Raw genomic sequence first — 20,298 nt, 5'->3', positions numbered from 1 at the left:
GACTAGTGCTTCTTGGAATTCCTGAATGAATAGAACTCCTTGGACAGAAATGGATGGTCACCCAAAGAAACTCCAAATGTATGTTTGTGGGTTTTAGTGTGTCTAATGCGCTTGGATCCTGGAGTACTGCTGGAGCTCTAGGGACTGCACAGCCACTCTTTGGGTATGGTTGTCAGTAGAAATAGTCTGATTAAAAGAATCCATGTAAAATAAGCAATGTATTTGATATGTAGCCATTACTTTAGCATCTGGCTTTATGACAGAGATAAAATTCAGCCTGAAATTAAATCAAATCCTATAATAAATGATGTGAATAGCATTCTCCTTTCTTATACCTTACACATTCAGAAATAGCCCATGAGTTACCATTATCTATCAGTCAGACCATAGTTAAATGAATGTATAACTGGGAATGCTTTACCAATTTCACTAAAAGCAAACTCCTGGAAAAAGCAGCTTCGATGATGTAAGCACTGTGGTGGTGTCTAAGAGTAACTGCTACCCCTTCCTGCGGGAGGACTCAAAGCCAGTGTTGGAGATTACAAGCTTGGAGCTGGGAAGGTTAGTACAATCCATGGAGCAAGAAGAGTGTTATCAATCTAATGTAATCCAGTGGATCTTTGTACACTGCAAATGGGATCTACTGTAAGCCCAATACACATGTCTGTAGTTGACCTTAACAGGTTCTTAACAGCTGATCTCTACCTCATTAATGCCCTGGAATCGGTATACAGAATTTTCCTGCTTAAAACCAACCTCAGGTATTAATTATCATGAGCTGAGAGTATGCTTTGAAGTGTCTTTTGGAAGTAATTTAGTATTCTAATAGGAAGAATGTGTTTTGTCCTTCCTGCCATCATGAACCGGAAGCCTTGCTGTCAGGGAGGTTGCTACCCAGAAGTGAAAGATCTTCAAGTGAAGAACTTAACTCGAAGCACAAAGAGGAAAAAAAAAAAGTCAGATTTCTGGTTTAGGCAGTTTACAAGCTTCATTGCTTATATCTCAAGTCATGGACATAGTAATTTTCCAAAAGCATCACTAATTGAAAACACCTTTTGGAAACAGTTTGCCTTTGGCTATTGAGCAGAAATGTTGGCAGTAAAAGACAAGAGGGGTTTGAATTGTCATCCCAGGGCTGTGGGGGAGAGGGAAGGAGCTGTGCGAACTAGCAGAGCTGGTGTGTAAGGCTGCAATTCAGGATAAAATTGGAGCGTCATTCGGCATCCATGCGATCCCTGCAGCTTGGAGCCAGTCAGGAGCCTGCTGCTTTGTGGCTTTTGTCACGTATAAGTGCAGGCTGACCTCTCTGTGTCTGCCAGTTGATGCTTAGTATTGAAATTTGAATTCATGTAAAAGTATACTGTGCTAGGAGCATGCTGTGTATCTGTGATTCATCCTGACAGCGCTAGGAACTCAGATTGATTTTTAGCACAGGGACTGAGGAATTAGGGCTTCTGCATTTGATTCCCACTTGCTCTGTGTTATTACCTTCTCTGTGCCTTGCTATCCGTAGCTGACAAAATGGGGACAGCACTTTTGCTGCCCCTACACGTATTATGTGAGCGAGAGTTTGTGAAGTGCGTTGGGATCACAGGCGTAAGAACGGCACTTCTGGTGAGGGCAGGAGCCTACCCAGCCCCTGCTCACACGGTGGCAGTGAGAGATGCTGTTGAGGTGGATGTCTCAGTCCTGGCCACTTTCTGCTGTCCATCCCAGGATGTCAGGTGCTCCAGAGGATCAAAGGGTGTGATGCTAACCTGAGTGGATTTCACCTCCTCCAATTCTAGGTGTCCCATATGTCTAGCCTAAATGAGGTGCAAGCTACTTCTGCCCTCAGTGGAGGGAGTGGGCTGCTCCTGGAAAGTGAGTCACTCGCTTTTCTTAACCATGCTTACGTGGAGAGTCCTCTCAGCTGCAGAAAAGATCACTTCCCCCCTCCCCTGCCCTATATGTGAGGCCATGCCATGACCTGGACCAGGAATTTGAGATGAGTCTTGAACAAGCCGACCCTAATCCTGCTCCCTTTGCATTTGCCCATCCTCAGGATTTTAGGATGGTTTGCTCCTCCCTTGCTGAGAGCCCACAAAGCCCTTTGAGATGAAGCAGTGTTGCAGCAGAGAGCCAGGAAGAAATGCTCTAGGCTTGGCAAGGGCACCATGAGACTTGTCTGTACACCCACAGCCTCCGACTAGACACGAAGCTTTTAAGTAGCTAATGTTAGATGTGATGATTTTCTCTATTCACCTTCCACTGTGCACGTACACGTGCAGGTTGTGCTGCCAAGGTATTAATGATTCTTGAAGCAGAACGTGTGAGAAGAGGCAGATGTGGTGCATGGTGAATCACTGTGAGTACGCTACAGCCTTGGGATTGGTTAGTGATGCCTTTGTTTTCTGCTGTATAAGCTCTCAGAGAGTACCCTGGAAAAAGTGGGATTGTCACCACTGTTTTGTTCATCTCTACATTTTAGCGTGATTTGGCATTGCATCAGAGTGTCAAGATAAACTCAGAAAAAAATAGAGGCAGTGCATTTAACCTGAACACATCAAATAGTATCAGGTGCAGAAATCTCTATTTTTTGACCAAGAAATATAAGAAAAGTAATAGTAAAACTTGAAGGGAAATGCTTCTGAATGTGTTGTTTAATTTGTATGAGTACTTGAAAAAAATACAGTATGAATAATATTTGAAGTCAGCCAAAATCTAACAAAATACTCACATGGACTTATTTCAAAATATATGCTAAAAATCCTATGCTCTTTCAGACCAAAGCATATGTGGTAGATAGCAGCTCTGTATAAAAGCTTTGCAGCTGAGATTTTAAATAGCTTTTCAAAAGGAACCCTGTACCATAAATGCTATCAGATGCTTAATTAAGACAACATGAGCAAGGAGCATGTATGCAGTAAATTATGGAGAGGTGTTCTGACATGCTTTATCTATGTAAAGATTTCTATTTTTATGTGAAGCTATTTAGAGATTATTGATTTCGAAATAGATTTGTAACTAAAGAAAGATGCATCGTATTTCAGTTGCTTGGAGTTGAAAATCTTGCCTGGCTGGCTGCCTGCTCTCTTAGATGTTTATTCCAGTGGCTTACAAGTGTATGGAGTGATTCTGTCCTTCTTGTTTTTCTCTCTCTATTTGGCAGAAGGAATTTGTATTCAGGGCCCAGGTCCCATGTCTCTTACCCATGCAGGTAGGCTGATTTTCATGCCTTTGAAGCCCATGAGGCTTTTTGCGTGAGTAAGACTTTTGGGTGGGGAAGATCCTTTGCAATATCTTTTGTCATTTGTTACTGTTTTGTTTCAGAGGGTTAAGCTGTTGTAACAGTGTCAGTGCAGCCTGCTAAGCTGTACGTGTGCCTTTGAGTACGTGTAATAGAAAACTTCAGCATAAGATTTTTTTATTTTATGCTGTGTGAACATTGAAAGGAAGATTTTAATAAATCAGGGCAAAGCTTGAAGATAGAGATAATACCTTTTATTAGAGCAACCTACAGAATTTGAAAACTTATGCAAGCTTGTGTACCCAAGAGCTTTTCTATTTTTTCAGGCATACCACTTGGTCTAATAAAAGACATTGCCTTTGTCTACAAACCTTGTCCTGCCTATGAACTCTGTTCATCACAGCTACAGTAAAATACAGCTGGATCATTAAAATAATTCAGGCCTTCCTTGCTTAATTATGGAAATTTTTGTGGTTTCCTCAAGTCTAAGCTTTTTGAATCCCAGCACACACAAAATGATGCTGTCTGGTTTCTTCTTCTGTAGAGCAGGGTTTCATCACAGGAGTTCAAACTGCTTCACCGATTCCTCATTTTAGAAAGGATATTATAAAGGTAGCCTGCTAAAATTCTTCTGCCATCTGGATTTTAGGGTATTTTGTGGGATATTACTGATGTATGCTATCAGATGCCTGGCATGGATGGCCACTGGAAGCAGTCCTATCCTAGTACCCGAGTCAGCATATGATGTGGTGTGATGGTGATGGGAAGCAGATGAAATGGGAAGAAGAGGCTAGCAGAATGGAAAGTCTCTGACTTTGGCTGTGGGGGTGAAACTTTGAATCTTGCTATGTGTCTGGCTGGGTAAGCACAGTGGTGTAGCCCCTCTGAATGGCAGGAAGCTTGGATGTGGACTTGTTTCAGCTGGAACACCTAGACCCAGAGCTGTCTAAGAGTCCTAAGACCAACCATGCAACAGTTTTTTCAGAGCTATTTAACATACCCTTTAGAGGCCTTAAATGTATACGTGTCTTGGATCCGGATTTGTAGTTCTAGGCTACTAGCTTTAAAATAGACCAAGATTGTGATGATCTGGACCATCTTGAAATGTCCATGGGATAGATAGACATGGCCTCAGAGGACACATCGTGTTCTGCCTTTTGCAGTCCTGTAGTCTTACCAGATCCCTTACTCTGATGCATGTCTCAGCTGCAGACCTGGAGTCTGTCACTCTTGCAGGGACACTGCTCCTTTCCCAAGGACTGCAGGCCTTGCTGCCCCTGAGGAGCCTTGCTGCAGGCAGTGCCCTGCCTTCAAAGTAGAATGGGAACAGGTTGATGCTTGAGGGCTGTTTAGTTCTGTGCCCTGTGCTGCCTTCCATCTGCATTTGGGCACGGCTTAAATAGCTGGTAATTACTTGTAAGCCTTTGGTGGCTGGTGCTGGGGCTATTTTAGAAGCTGATTCTCCCTGCATGCCCTGTTGTGGAAGTTGCGGCTGTCTGGAATGGCCCATTGCCCTCTCGCTGTGGTGACCTCCTCTCCTGGGTGTATTGTGGGGAATTCAGGGGGAGAGCTCTCAGCAATGGCATGCAGTCCCATGGGCTGCCTGCCAGGGCCTAAATTTGGTGACCTTTAGGATATGGCAGAAGATGCATTTGTAAACCTTGGTTATAGTAACTGGGAGACAAGCAGAGAATGCTGGAGGAGGAGGAACATATTTTTTACACACAAGCTGTTTGCTGTTCGTTTGATTTTTATGACCAGCAACTACTAGGTAAATAGACTAAGAAATGCTGTGACAATTGCAACTGTTGCTCATTAATAAAATTTAACACAAAAAAATTATATGGATTTCCTTGAGGAGAGTGAGCATGCGTGTGACACTGAGAGCACTGTGATTTCTAGTGCTAGTTTGGACACTTGCTCTGCTCTCTACTTTGCTGGAATGGTCTGGTTTCCCTTTTGTAAAAGGAGCACAATCACATTTTAAAAGTGTATCATTGCTGTATCATTACCCATGTAGCTTGTGGGTGGTTGTGTTTCTTCTAAGGAAGAGCAAACAAGCCAAGGCCTGCAGTCCAGCAGTTGTGTGGGTTACACAAGAATGTGGTTTCATGTTATACCTAATTTGGTATCACTGTGGGATGCATCTCCCACCCCGTTCCCCACACCGGCTCTAATGATAGTGTTGTTGAGCTGGGTTCAGCTGACCAGTGGAGAATTACCTAGGTTTTGCTCACCTTTGGTTGGTTGGTTTTGATGGGTGAGGGCTTGGACTGGTGAGCTGAACTGACTCACAGTGGGGCTGTTTCATCACCCCAGCTGGTGCCAGGGAATGCAGTGGGACGTGGGTCTGGCCGGAGGAGCAGACGAGCAGGATCGCCCCAGCGTGCTAATAACAAAATTGGGAAAGGTATCCCTGCTTCCTCACTGCAGGGCCTTCCTGATGAGGACTGTTGGTGGTTTAGTTGTGACAACCAGTACTTGAGAAGGGGTGCTGATGTTTGTGAAGATCTGCTGGTGAATATTTGTATTGCTCATGTTACAGGTTTGCTCTGTCTGAATGTGTCTGACCTACAGAGGACAAAGGATCATCTTTCTACTTTCCTTCCAATTGTTTCTGCTAATATAGCATCAGTTTGAAACTTTGTCTTTGCTTAGAGATCAAATGGCCAGGAACAAGGCTCTTTGGTTTTATTCTGTGGTAAAAGTGGCAAGGTCAGTCCCAGTGGGATTTGTAGGGTTTACCCTGCTGAATTTATCTTTTGTATGAAAGATAGGTTTTCCATGAGCTACATCTAATGCATACTGGTAACTTTAGGGTGAAAAATTACCCCTTTTCATCATTGAAAACAAGGTCTCTGTTTCTAAATGCATTTTCACCACAATGGGTAGGATATCTTTGCAGTTCAACCATGTGGAAACCCCTTCCCAGGTCTCTGTTTTAACATCTCAAAGAACAGCATCTTACTTGACCTGCAAACTCAGATCATTCCACCGGGTACTTTGCAAGACTTCCTGAGTGGCGTTGCATCTCTTCATACCAGGAAACAGACAACTTTCAGGTGAAACAAACTTTGAACTTAAGCAAGCTTTTCTGCCTCTTTCAGAAATAAATAAGCATTTGAAGATGACAACCTCATGGAGCGACCGACTCCAGAATGCAGCAGATCTCCCTGCAAACATGGATGGGCATGCTCTGAAAAAGTACCGTCGGGAAGCCTATCACCGGTAAGTCGTCCATGTAACTCCAAAACTAAGCATAAACCCTACATTTCTTGGTTTTCTGCTTGTTGGTAAAACAGAAAGGTTGTTCCCACCTTCCTTGCAGAAGTGTTGGTAGAAGAGAGCTTAGAAGATGGCACAGTATTGGCCTGCAGGAATTTGCAAACAATCGAGTTGATATACATCTACTAGAGCGAATGAGAATATGCTTTCTTAATGCAGTTGAAATTGGATTTGGAGATAGAAGCTTTTAAGTCAATAAATACTCAGTGACAGAAGTTTTATAGTGTTTATTGGAGTGCACACTGGGAGAGCAGAGCCTTAGACACTGGAATGCACAAATACGAATAAGGAAGAAATCAAAATCAGAAATTGTTTGAGAATTACAGCTAGTATGATTAATTGTGTGACCACAAGAGCATCTAGGAGCACTAGGCAAGATCTCAGCCTTCTTTTTGGTGGTGGGTGTACCTAAAACCATCTTTGCTGTAAAAGAATTACAGTAATAAAGAAGATAGAATACAGAATAAAAGGAATGTTATCACTTACTTTATGGTTTGGGAATCACAGTGCAAGCACTAGATTGTTTTGACAAGATCACATTGGGTTGTTGGTTGAGGCAAGAATTCAGTCTTAGCACTCAAGGTTCCAAGCATAGACCATAAAAGATGGATGAAGTCTGTGTCCTTCTCAGATGTCTGGACCGTTACAGAGTTAAAACCAGCAGTATCTAGTAATTGTCAGTATTCTGTTTGTGGGAGGTGTATCTTCAAAGTTTAGCTTGGTTAATTTGAGAAGTCATGCAGTGTGATGATCAGAGGATATTCAGCAGGAACTGGGGAGATGTATCTCTGAAGTAGAAGCAGAAGTCAAATTTCTCAACCTCATGCTTAAATGCCACGTTCCATTTGTGATTCACATTGGTGGTATTTCTGAGGAAGTGTTTTGAAAGTGTTAGATATCTTTTGATTCTCCAAATGGAATCTAATTTGAGAAAAACGCCTTGGTGCATCATATGATAGGCCAGGTTGTGCAAGTTGCAATGTCTAGTGCTAAGTAATGGATCTTGTGAAGTGTTTCCAAAGCTTTCCAATTTCCAATGAATATGTTTGGGCAACATGCCTTAAGTGGTGGCATTATTTGAATCTCTCTGTCAGCTGGTTTGTCAGATATGGAAGCGTTTAATGAATGTAACTATATATAGCATGTAAGAAGAGAGGGATTTTATACCATTCCCTGACAAAAAATCTTCACCTTCTTGCAGTCATTGACAGGTTTACCTTTGTGCCATAATTTTACTTACAACTTCAGCTGTGTTGCTCCTGATTCAGACTGATGGAAATGAAGTCAGAGTAATGCCTATATTTTTTTTCTAAATATTTTCTTAACATTTGTTATGGTCAGGTGCTGACAGTCTGCTAAGTGTTGTACAAGATCTAAAGGAAGCAGTACTTGTCTTTAAGAGCTCACACATTCAAGTCCTCATCATGTTTACCCTTACTCATGTAAGAAATCTTTACTTCCAGAAAGAATTTCCTTATGGAAGACGAGAGTGCACTCATATAAAGGAGGGTTTCCCACTAGGAGATGGGATCTGATAGTCCAAAGTTAGTCCGCGGTAAAGTTTAAGTACCCCTTTTTAGAATCTAGAAATGTCTTGCTCAAAACATACTGAGCAGAAATGTTGCTAGCAGTTCAGAATTTCATGGAAAGCACAATGTTGGAAATACATTAAAGGGAGGCACATTTTTGTTTTGGAATTGCTATCCTCTTTCAAAGAGAGAGAATGAGAGAACCTGATGCCAAGACTGTAGTATAAATCTGTACTATTATTGGCTTTGGTGTACCAGTTTCATGGGAGTTATTTTGATAATCCAGTATTGTAAGAATCTGAAACAACCTCATTCCAGAGGCAGTGTTGTCAGATTTCTATTTCTAGTCTTTTTTGTGGCTGTAGTGTTAACAGATATGATGTTACTTTAAAAAGTGCAAGTAGGGACTGAAGTTATTTCCCCTTGGTGTTTGATATTATATTTTTTAATGTTTAATAATGGTTCAGATGAAGAATATGTGTGCTGGTCACAGCCATGAGCATGTAAATTTGTTTCACTCAGGTCCAAGTATGCTCTGATTCTTGGATATTGCTGAAGCACTGTAAATTTTATGAAAAAGATAAATAGAAAAGGCATTAGTTTTCTCTTTCCTCTTTTTCATTCTCTTTTTCTCTCAGTCTTTTTTTTTTGTCTCTTTTTCTTCTTACTCCAGCAGCTGAAGAAAAAAATCCCAAAAACATTAATCTAAAGTGACTTAGAAACAAAACCAATAAGAACATTAAATTTAAAACGATTCCTTTTTTTTACCGTAAAGCTGGTCACAGTAATTTTTATGGGCCCAATCTGGAAGGCTGGAGGAGCTTGGCAGCTGTGCCACATTTACAGATGAGCATAACTGGGAGTAGCTTTTGCTACCAATGTTGGAAGCCCAGCTGGGCTCAAAGTCATTCATTGGGATTTTCTAAATGCTGCTAGTAATGCTTAGTTTTCTGAAGTGTGAAATTTAAAAAACTTGTTTCACTATTTGTTTGCTTCATGCTTACTTAATTATCAGGGGAGATACCTAGCCCAATTGATTTAGCTTTCTGGTTCTAGTGAAGTACAGTAGATTTGGTATGCTTGAATTGTAAATGTTGAAGCAGATAAAATAAGAGGAAAAGTTTCCAAAAGCAAAATAGTTTACCTTAAAAAAAAGTGTTCTCATGGCCATGAAACTTTTAAAAAACTTTTTAAAAATTAGCTCTGAAGATGCCACTCTAATAGTCATATTTTACTGTGGTCATTCATACTTGGAATGTGTTTTTTCAGGTGTTGCGCTTCTTATTGTACCATAATTGATGGATGGATGTTCAACATATAATATTGTTGGCAGAAATCCCAGTTGAGACTGGTTTTACTGGTGTAGTGCATACTGACTCAGAGTATGATGGCTGTATCGTAATCATATCTGAATGTCAGAGGCAAGAATGTTCAAGTATTTATAGCTATAAAATCAGAAAAATCCGTTGGAGAGGAGAAGTGGTGGGGTTTTATCTTCAGGGAATTTCTGACAGCTTTAACGAAGGCTTTTGGTTAGCTGGTGTTGCTGTCAGCCACAGACCTTGTTATACAACATCGTTGGCGCCTGTTGGAGGTGAGGTCTGAAGATGAATTAATATACAGGCTACATGTTACTCATTCTCTAGCAGAGGTCACTGGTAAGAGGATACTGCATTACTGTGCTATTGGCAACATACATTTTCATTCGGAAATAAAAGGGATGTGTAGCTTTTGCTTAGTGTGTGTGGTTGTGAGGCCACCTCCCCTGTGTGCTGCTTGTTGACTTTTCCGGGTAGGGGATAATCACTAGATCATTTGTTCTGGAGGAGTACTGTCATTTAATGTGATTGTAATTAGGCAAGAACTAGATTGACTCTGAGCCACCAAATTGCCCTAGTGTCTATTTTTTAACTTGGAGTGAGCACTTCTAGGCACCCTCTGGATTATCTCACATAGCTCTTTAGCGTTTAAATAGCAACCACATCTAGTTAAAGCAAATAATGGAAAAAGTTGGTGTTCCATCCACTCTTGTTACTGACAGTTACCAAGATCCAGGAAACAGGTATTTGCACTTATATTTATTTATCTGTGGTTTTGGTTTAACAGGGCAGTAAGGCTGAAATGGCCTTTTTGTAAAACATACAGACCCTGAGATGCTTTTACAGAATAATTGAGAATAATTTTGCATGAGAGTAATTTGAGATTTCTCATCCTGGACGTGGGGTTTCTGTTGTTGTTTTAGTTGGGTTTTTTCTTGCTCTCTTGTTTACTGGCTAGCACAGGGCATGTGGCATCATGATTCCTAATCCTAATTCTCCTGCTGACTGGTGATAGAGTATTGAACAAGTTATTTCACTGGTTTGTGCTTCAGTTTACTTTCAAAGCATCTTATGGTGGTGATATGAGTAAAGTGATTTTAGCTGTTGCTATACACTAAGATTCTGGATTAAAAAATGGTATATACTTGAATAATGACACAGCAAAAGGATTGCCAGTCTGTTGTTTTGATTTCATGGGTTAAAGATGTACTTTATCTTGTTCAAATTTGTAGACTCTGGGCTATTCACTGCTAATCTTGTTTCTTCACTTTATTGTTACTGGGTCATCAGTGATTGCAAACAGGTGGAAATGTTATATAAACAAGGCTGTGAGGCTTGAAACTATTCATCTTTTTGGGTGGCTGTATCTGATAATGTATAAGATTATCCATTCACTGAAGTGGCAAATAAGAAAACAATCATTACCAGTCTGAAAATGCTCTTTTCATCAGCCACCTTCAGACAGGCAGTGCGTGGTATTTCCATGTAACTGTGGTAGCTCAGTAGGCTCTGCTGGCCATGGTCTGTCCTCATGTGCCTGAGCAGCCTCTTTGGACTCGTGTGGTGACGTGTGTAACAGAGGGCAGCATGGGGCTCTCTGCATTTCTTTTCGTTTAGTGCTTTAGTCATTGGAGGAGGGAGAGGGAGTGTTAAGTCTGCAGAATGGGTGAGCTTATGAGAAAGCACAACACTTGCCAAATTAATAATAAAGAAATTACATTGAAAATGTCCCATGATCCCTAGCTTTAATAGTTTCATGGAGCAGACGAGTGTTATTTTGGGATGGAATCCATATGTGAGCTTCTTGGCACTTTGCTGTTGCCTGGGAAGAAAACCCAAACAATGGAAACAGAAATGGCCAAGGCTATCTCTTTCCATCTGATTACTGCTGAATTTCAGAGGCAAGTGCTCATAGTTGTGTTGCCCCTTTTTTGTCTCCCCTGTTTGATACTGTTTCATCTTTCTGAAGTCATCTTGAGCCTGAACACTATCTCTAAATACAGTTATAAATATTCAGAATATTCTTCTTTCGTTGAAAAAGGAATAAAATACAACTCTGAAAATCTAGCATTGTAAAAAATAAGACCAAAATGGTACGATAAATAATAATATATAGAATGGGCAATACCTGCCTAAAGAGGTGAGACTCAGCAAAAGAATTATTTCATTGGTTTTAAAAATTTAAAGCAGTTTATTTTTTATCTTCTCTAAGACAGATACCAAAGTATCCAGCACCCAAAGACAAGACATTTTGATAATATGTTAGTATCTTCTTAAGGTTGCTCTCATAAGTTGTGCCAGATAAGTAAGGTCAGTGGGGGAGTTCGTTGCTGTTGGTGGAAGCCACCTGTAACCAGAACTGTAATGTCATGTAGTGAGACAAGTCCCCAGGCAGACCACATCTGGGGACTAGTGAGTGATACTGCGAACATCAAGTTGTCATAACAGTAGTGGGATGCTTATTTCATTATTCATCTTCTTTAAGAGGCCGTGGGGAACTTGGGCGTGGAAGACTGTTAAAAGCTAATCCATTTAGTTTTTTGTTTGTTTTTAACTCTTCTATCTTATTAAAGAATGGAAGTTGTCCATAAAGTGAGGATTAACCAAAGTTCCTAAACTCTGAGTAAGCAGGAATCTGAGCCTTCTGGCTAGTTAGTCCCTGTTTTGTGGCTGGCTCAAACCCAACTGTGCACCACAGTCTTTTTAAAACACACATGTAGGTCATGCTTAGCCAGCTCCACTGTATTTGCTGTTCCATGCAGCACTGTTGCAAGGTTCTTTGTATTTATTTGATTTCCAGTGAAGCATACTGCCTTGACAAAAAAATAATTGCTAATTGCTACAAGGTATTTCTAGACACATTTGGAAAATTATTATAAAGTGCTCTGTTCCAGAAACGTTGCCTGATATTCATTTTCATTTTCTCGCTATGAGGAATTGTGAGCCATGTGCCAAGTTTCTCCTCAGTTGTAAAGTTCTGTGCATTTTGTTTATTTTGTTGGTCAAACTACAAGACTATTATACATGCAAATTTCATACAGGGCACATAATTCTTTTGAGATTTTGCACAAATAAAATAAAAGCATTTCTCCCTCTCTGCGTTTGCTCCAGTGTTAGTTGAGTAGAGTTGGGATTTAGGTTCTTGCTTCAGAATTGATTGACAAGAACAGTAACAAAACCAAGATCAGTTCTCTTGTAAAAATATAAAGGACTGTGAATTGCAGTGTTGAGGATATCAGGGCTCTGTGACTCCACTAATGCATGCTCAGCAGTTCCTTCTTCCTTGCAATACAACATATTTTTCTCTTACCCAGCACAATTCGTAGAGCTCAAAAAGAAAATAAATACTGTAATCATTGAGAGCCTTCTGCTGTGGCCAAGCTACAGGGTTTAATCTTTGAGGAAGAACTCATTAGGGAGGAAACATGCTCAAGGTTTCCCTAAAACAGCTCTTCAAGTCCCGTTTTTCTAAAGGTGTGGATCTGTGCCAGGCTAAGCCACCCCAAGTCCAGGCACTGCTCCCCCAGTCCCAGCTGTGCTGTGTGCTGGCTCAGGGAGCCCATGGAACTGGAATATGGTCCCTCAATCGCCTTCCCCACAAGCTCCACACCTTGGGTCGCTCCAGCCGCACCACACAGGGAGTGCAAAACGTGGGAGACTCACAGGAATATTCCTCAAAGCAGAAATGTAAAGCTTGGGTTTTCATCAGGAGGAAAGGATGAAGGCAAGAGAAAGGCAGTGTCCTATTTAAGGAGGTGCTTGGGTGCAGACGTTTGTGGAGCTGGGTTTAGGCAAGACCCACCTCTGCCTCTCAGCACAAGGAATGCAGAGAGTGTTCTCATGCTGTGCTTGCAATTTGTTTTGTCTTACTGCCCAGAGCTGTTAAATTTTTAGACCAGCTTAATTTTTAACTCCAGTGCTCCTAGTTAAAGTGACTATTTTCTGAATGGAAAAAAATAAACTCAGGGGAAGGGAAAGTGTGACTTCTTCTGATTCTGGCAAGTGGAAAAATTATTCTGGATTAAAACTTCCTCGCCTAAAACTGTTGGATCATTTTAGTTTTCCTCTTATTCTGACATCATCTCTACTGTTTGTAATCTGGAAGCTTCTTTGATTTTTATTTTTCTAGATGAGCTGTAAAAAACTTACCTTTTCCTTTCAAGACTAGAGGATCTTTTCTCTCAGGTGATTGGGGTTCTTAGGGTCCTCATGTTGTTTTTGCTTTATAGTCATTAAAAGCAACTCTTGTCATTTCTCTGTATCACGTCTTCTGAGGAGGCATTACATTTTTGTAGCCAACAGACACATTGTCAGGTTGGATGGGGTTTTGAGTAACCTGATCTGGTGAAAAGTGTCCCTGCCCATGGCAAGGGGGTTGGAATGTGATGATCTTTAAGATCCCTTCCAACCCAAATCATTCTGTGATTCTGTGATTTGACCAGTATTTTTGTCATCAGGGTGAGTGTACCTTCAGTTAGGATTCAAGAACAGCTTTGAAATGGGCTAAGTCTGCACCTTCTGGGAAGCACCTGGCTCTTCCCAGAAACTCTCCTGGTTATGTAATCTCAGCTTTTTATCTTCAGTTTCTAGGATGCTGCAGATATTTACTACTTTGAGTAAAGCTCCTGAATTAAGCTGGGTAGTTTCTGGGAGTAAATATTTGTAAGCACCTTCTTAGTCTCTTGTGTCTGGGGGAGCACTATGCGTGAGAGGTGTCTTTATCAGGATTTAAAGGTGAGGTCCTGAGTACCTACAAAATACCCCAATATTTGTCTGGGCCTTCACAAGAGAAGTGAAATTGGTTCAATTTTTTTTTGCCACTGTTTAGTCTGCTGTTTAATCTTCCAAGGTGTATGCAAGTTTAAATTGATTAAAGTGTTCTCATTTCCTGTCCTGAACATGTTGTGTAATAGCCTTCTTTAGCTTTTTTAAATATTTGCTGTGCTTCATTCCAGCACTGGTGGATGAAGTAATTACTGTGTCAGATCAGTCCGTAGGATGCCTTGAAATCTGCCGGGTCCTGAGCAGTGTTGGGGCATGATTAGACCCTGCCATGTGCAGATTTTAGGTCATAGGCAATATTTACAAACTAATGGAGAAAGAGAGATCTTCGCCAGCTGTTACCAAGAGGGGGCTGGTATAGTAATTTTCGTGTTTCAGTTGTAAGACTTCTTTTGGAACAAAAATATGCTAATAGATGTTGTTTGTTTCATTGTGTTCAGTAAACATTGCCAGATCTCCTGTATCAACTCGTGCTGGGATCAGTGTGTACTGGTTTGGTTTTTTTTTCAGTCCCAGGGTTCAGTTTGTAAATACTATAAAAACAAGCAATGAAAAACTGTCAGAGGCTTAGAGATCTTTCCACGGTTTTTGGTCAGTTCGGTGTCGTCATCATCTAAACATAGACAGGCTGGACTGGAAGAGATCTCTTGGGTCACAGCTCCCTTGTTTTTGCCTTTCACAGGCACTGCCGTATTACCCTTTTTATAAGCGCATTCAGCTCTGCCTTAGTACTTGTGGGTTTTGTCCTCATTTGGGAAACTCCTTAGATGTTGCAATTCTGGAATGTTCTTCTGAACTTCCTTAAATTTCCCTTCTTATTCCTGTCCTGATTAGACAGTCAGAAAACTGTGCTCCGGGGGTTAAGCCTAAAGGCAAGAGTAGAACTGGACTCTGCAGGTTAGGCAAAAAATGCTGCTAGTGTCTCCCAGAGGAATGTTATTCCTTAAAGCTCTACACTCTCAGAAACAAGCTGCACAAACATGAGATCAGAAATTATGTGCTTGAATTAGCTAATAAATAATGCTTCCTGGCATCAGCAACAGCACGTAATCATCCTCATTATAGAATGTATGAGACTGTATTTAGTACTAAATAGCGTTTCACATTGGCCTCTTGTAAATCAGAGCTATCTCCATGTTAAAAGATAAACATGGATTCAGACTGCAGATTCGGATAATTTGCTCCACCTACTCAAAAGCCAGCTATTTCAGGAGAGAATTTGAGTGAATTACGAGCCCATCTCATATTTCCAAAAGTCATTTCTTTACCAGTTTCCAGTTTTTATCCCATCACTTTGTCTTGTTTAGGTAATACATAAATCTATCAGAAAAGAGCGTCATCTATAACCTCCGAGGCCCCTTAGTGACAAGCCCCATTGTCAAAGGCAGGCACTTTGCCAGGAAACAGTGACTCCCAGAGAGAGTGTGCAAGGTTAGGAGGAAAGTATACTATTGCCAGAGTAACTGTATTCCAAGTGGATTTGTGTGGAACAACAACGATATCCAGTGACTGGTTAAATTAGCCACAGATGTGTTTTCTAGAACACTGTCCAAGAAGATATACAGTGCTTTAGGGCTTGGTTCAGACATAATGATCTTCTGAAGTCAAATCAGATCCAAGCAAAATTGCATCGGTACCAGGGAAGCTTTAAAGGAATTCTGTAATATGATTCAGACAAGTAGATGAATCAGACTGCTGCGAACTAAGCAAGGAGCACATCAGTGAGAGATGAGGTAAGAGGACTCACATACAAGTGCGATAGTTTGATGTTGGCAGTTTGCTGTTAAAATCTGAGCTGTGGATTGACAGGGTGGTGAAGCGGGCATGTTATGCCGGCCACCTGCCTGGAACGTGCATGCGGAGGAGAATCTCCCAGTGGCTTTTTTCAGCCTTTCAGAACGTACGGGTGCTTGGCTGTGCACTTGCCGTCTCCATTGCTGTCTCGCTGTCCCTGTGCCACTCCTCCCACCCGGCAGGGCTGCCGATTGCAGATTTTGAGAGGATAATGACTCCGCTGAGGGCAATGCACTTATTAAATATTTGGAGAATTTTCACTTACTGAAATCAGAGTACAAGTGAAGGCTCTGGGACTTTTCTCATACAGGAGAATTTTGTCTTGGCATCACAGCTCAAGCAGTACATGGGATTTCTGTCTGAGATGGGTGTTGAAAAGCTCAGCTTCCCTCCCACAGATGAGTTCTGACTCTTGTTCTTAAAGTTCAGATAAGACAGACAGTGGAGAGAAGTCCTGTTGAATTACAGATCTGCTATATGGTTTAAAGTTCTAGGGAAACATAAGCAGCTTAGTTACTCTTGTTGTTGGAACAGAAATCAAGAAAAGCTTTTGTTGTGTTCTCTGACCTATTTCTTTACCATCTTATGTACTTGAACTAAATTGAGTATGATGTATTAAAATGTTGTTATCTAAAAGGTCCTGGAAGTATCCAGCTTAGATTCTCATTGCAATGAGCATTAATAGTAAAAGTAGAATTTACAAAATAGCAGTTTTGTAGATGAGTTGAAGAGGAGTTATAAATAAAAAGAAAAATTTTCACAATAGAAATGGCATATTCTTATGTATGAAAATTTTTCTTATTTGCTCTTTTTCAGAACTTTATTAAATGTTTTTATTGTTTATTTACTTATTTCTTTATGGTTTTAATGCTGTTGGTGTAAATGTGGAAACAGATATGTTTAGATCTGCTTTGAATTTCCAGATATAGTTCCAAAGAGGATTCAAATGTAAATTTATTCACAGAAATATTATTTTATGTTATTTTCCTTGTTACCTCATTGTTTTAATCAAGCAAATTATATTGCTTTGCACCCACTGCTTCCAGATTTGTATCCTTTGAGGTCTGAATTCTGCTTCAGGAGATTTTGCAATTCTATTCTTAGGAATTTTTGCAGGTCACATGCAAAGCCGTGTGTGAGTGTGCATGCATGCGTGTATGTCTTTGGACAGCATACCAATAATTAGAATAACTCTGCAAAGTCATGGCTTTGCTTCAGGAGGACTCATGGAAAAAAATGGGACTTACCTCTGTTTTCAGGTATATTTTCTGATTTTGACCTACAAGAGCCAGACATCCTGACAGCTGGCAAAATGTAATTGTTCTAAAACATGAGTATTTTGAAAATGCTCATAACTATGGTGATATTTCTTCTCTCTTTTCAGGGTCTTTGTAAACAGAAGTTTAGCTATGGAAAAGATAAAGTGCTTTGGTTTTGATATGGATTATACACTTGCTGGTGAGTATCTTCTTAATTTCTTTGATCACTGAGTTTGGAATATTGCCTCTTGCTGAACAAAAAACAGTTACTGTTGGGCTACTCCATTTAGCAGGTGCTTTTTCTATTAGCAAATGTATCTTTCACTATTCATTGCACTTTCATTTTAGGTGTTTCCCTTAAATTTTTGTCTCAAGCCATGCTATACTGTAGTACAGTTTCAAATGATTATGGGTGTCAAGGAAACCAAAGCTTAATAAGTCTGATTTCTTCCTTAGATTCCATGATATTTTGATAATGCCCCTTGTGCATGCTTGGCTTTGAATAACAAGGTGGTTTCTTTTATCCTTTATGCATATAGCAGCTACACCTTTAGCCAGCACATTCTCCTTTGTCCTGGGAAGGTCATTTTTGAATAGGATTTTCTCCTTCCCTCTCTCAGTTGGCCACATCAATGACTTGTTTTCAGAAGAGGCATGGCAGGGGGAGTGCCTTCTGTCAGCTGAACAAGTTAATTTAGAAAGCTTTGCCCATTCTTTATGACAGATAAGCTTTGGGAGATTGCATAATTGATTAGTTTCATAAAATTGTTTGCATGATTTCTCCATCTTTCAATTATTCAACAGGCAAGTTTGCTGAGACTTTTGACGAGAGGGGATAAAGCTACCATATTCTGCATAGTCAGACTTGCATGATGTTATGTACTTTAAGGAAGGAAGAGATAAAAAGCTTGCTTCCTAGGTTATAATATCACACGGGCTGTCACTTTGGATGTCGTGTACAATCCTACCTTCTTTCTGATTACCATTTCCAGTGTTGTGGACAAAAAGTTCCTATCACCCTTGATATTTCAATTTAGAACTGTTGTGTATATGAACTGAGAAAATATGAGGTAAAGTGTCAGGGTCACCTAATAATAGGTTAATGCAGTATGTCAGCTATGGTCATCTAGTTATGCGTACTGAGAAGGAATGAGAGATGAGTAATGTGGCTGGGGACAGTGTGAGGGTCACAGGAGCCAGGGTCAGAGGCTAAGTGAAGGGCAGGAAGGTTTCTGTAGGTTCCTGGTTCAACACAATGATGCAAGGAGCAGTTTCAGAGACTGTGGCAGGTAATTGCAGTTCATATTTTTAAGTTTATACTTTTAAGCAGCTATCCTTGAGGAAGTATTTGCAAGTAAAAGGTTTAGTTGCTCACCACCTTATATACATTTGTTTACAGCTCCTGCCACTATTTAAGTCATGAACTATGTTGTTGTTAATCTGTGCTGGATATGATTGCAGGCGCGTGCTTTCAGTTTGTGTTTCCCAGCTGTGACAGCCTTGTAACAGTGCCTTTAAGGACTGCATGCAAAACAGTTGTTCAAGAATGAATACTTAAAAAAAAAAAAAAGAAAAAAAGAAAAAAGTTGTGGGTTTCACTTCAGTAACAGAAAAACAACTTCTGTGCCTTTTGCAAACTGGTGACGCTTCCCAAGGACTCAGGTGGTCCCAGTGGGGCTGGTGTGGAGCATGAAGTGTGTTGCTAACTTTCATCCTGACAGAAGGAGAGCTTCAGCACTGTCCTCACTTATCCAACTGTTCATTTTACTCAAATGTTGCTTGTTCCTGTAAACATAGAGCAAATGTGTTGTTATCTGCAAAACAATGCTTGGTTTGGTGAAAGGAAAAAACGTGAACATTTCAAGCATCCTAAAACAGTACCGGGGACATGAAAACCTGGGGCTTCCAAGGCTGTAAGATCACAGTGCTACAGTTAAGCAGGCAAAGTCAGTGCGTTCAGGGGAATTCAGTGACAGGGTATGATGCAGAAGAAGAAATGGGATGTGGTCTGAGCAGAAAACTGGAAATCTGGACCACTCTGGAATAAACTGCTGACCTGTGACTTCCTCTGTGGTACAAAAGAGATAATAGTTGCAGATCATTTTACATGGAGTTGTGAGAATGTAATTAGGTTGGAAAACCATTTGCAGATGAAAAGCATTATGCCTGGTAAGTACTACTTCCCTTTTTTTCACTCGACTGGGAAATTAACATACCAAATTATCTGTTTAGTTTCTTATGTCTCAGTCACCATTTCTTCTCCATATGAGCTTTTATTATCTGACCATTATTTGCTATATATAACTGTTGCATACAAGAAAAAATACTTATTCAGTGTAGGGGCTTTAAAGAGTGTAGTGTTGGAATATGATTACAATTATAACAGATTACTTGGAAATGAAATGAAGAAGTGGGACAAGTGAAGTGTTACAGTAGTAAGTTGTAGTGCATTCATTAGATCCTGTTGTGTTTTCTCTTTGAGCACGTTATCCTTTACCCACCCTTTCACATGGACGTGCTACTTGTCTTGATTAAAAAAGAAAAAAAACCACCAATGTAAAAAGCCAGTTTATGTGTAATTTAACATCTGGAAATGGTATCTGCATACCAGATGGTGCATGCTGAGCAGAAGCCTTTTGGAGACCATTCAAAATACATAAATAGGCCAAGGAAAAGAACAGAAGCATCTCAGAAGTGTGATCAGCTCCTCATCTAGTTTTCTGCATTTTTTTTGTACTTTCAGACATTGCTAAGTCACTTTTCTGTAACGTTTAAAAATATTCCAAACACAGCCTTCCTATTCAATGGTTGAAGGCAGGCAGAGTCACTGACCCTGCCAAAATCTATATGACACTTTTTTGCTCGTTCTCTGTTGTGAGCTTTCCCATCAGATATAGACTGATGACATTCATCTCACAGCTGACAGTCATACACTTTGACATCTCAGAAGAATGATTTTTTGGAACTACCTATCTTGTAAAGAGGTACTCTTGTCACTCATCTCTCTCTTTTCTTCCCAAGTCGATGGTCACTGGTAGCACCAAAAGCCTTCCTTAGGAGGCGGTTCAGTATCAGAGAAGTCAGAATCATTTGATGTATTT

General features: G+C 40.4%; 1 protein-coding gene across 4 annotated transcripts in view; it reads left to right on the top strand.

Annotated features, from left to right (window-relative positions):
• Positions 1 to 20,298, top strand: part of NT5C2 (5'-nucleotidase, cytosolic II) — a 60,575-nt gene that overhangs the window by 12,544 nt on the left and 27,733 nt on the right. The window contains exons 2-3 of one of the 4 annotated variants that reach the window (XM_064663206.1): positions 6,337 to 6,457; positions 17,323 to 17,396. In XM_064663206.1, coding sequence (XP_064519276.1) covers positions 6,357 to 6,457; positions 17,323 to 17,396 — 175 coding nt within the window. In that variant the 5' untranslated portion in view covers positions 6,337 to 6,356. Of the gene's footprint in view, positions 1 to 6,336; positions 6,458 to 10,028; positions 10,106 to 15,854; positions 15,878 to 17,322; positions 17,397 to 20,298 lie in introns of those variants that run through there. The other 3 variants (XM_064663207.1, XM_064663208.1, XM_064663209.1) reach the window with 3 other exon arrangements.

The sequence above is a fragment of the Pseudopipra pipra genome, chromosome 8 (assembly GCF_036250125.1).
Source record: "Pseudopipra pipra isolate bDixPip1 chromosome 8, bDixPip1.hap1, whole genome shotgun sequence".
NCBI classification, from domain to species: Eukaryota; Metazoa; Chordata; class Aves; order Passeriformes; family Pipridae; genus Pseudopipra; species Pseudopipra pipra.
This window is presented reverse-complemented; position numbering and strand designations above follow the sequence as displayed.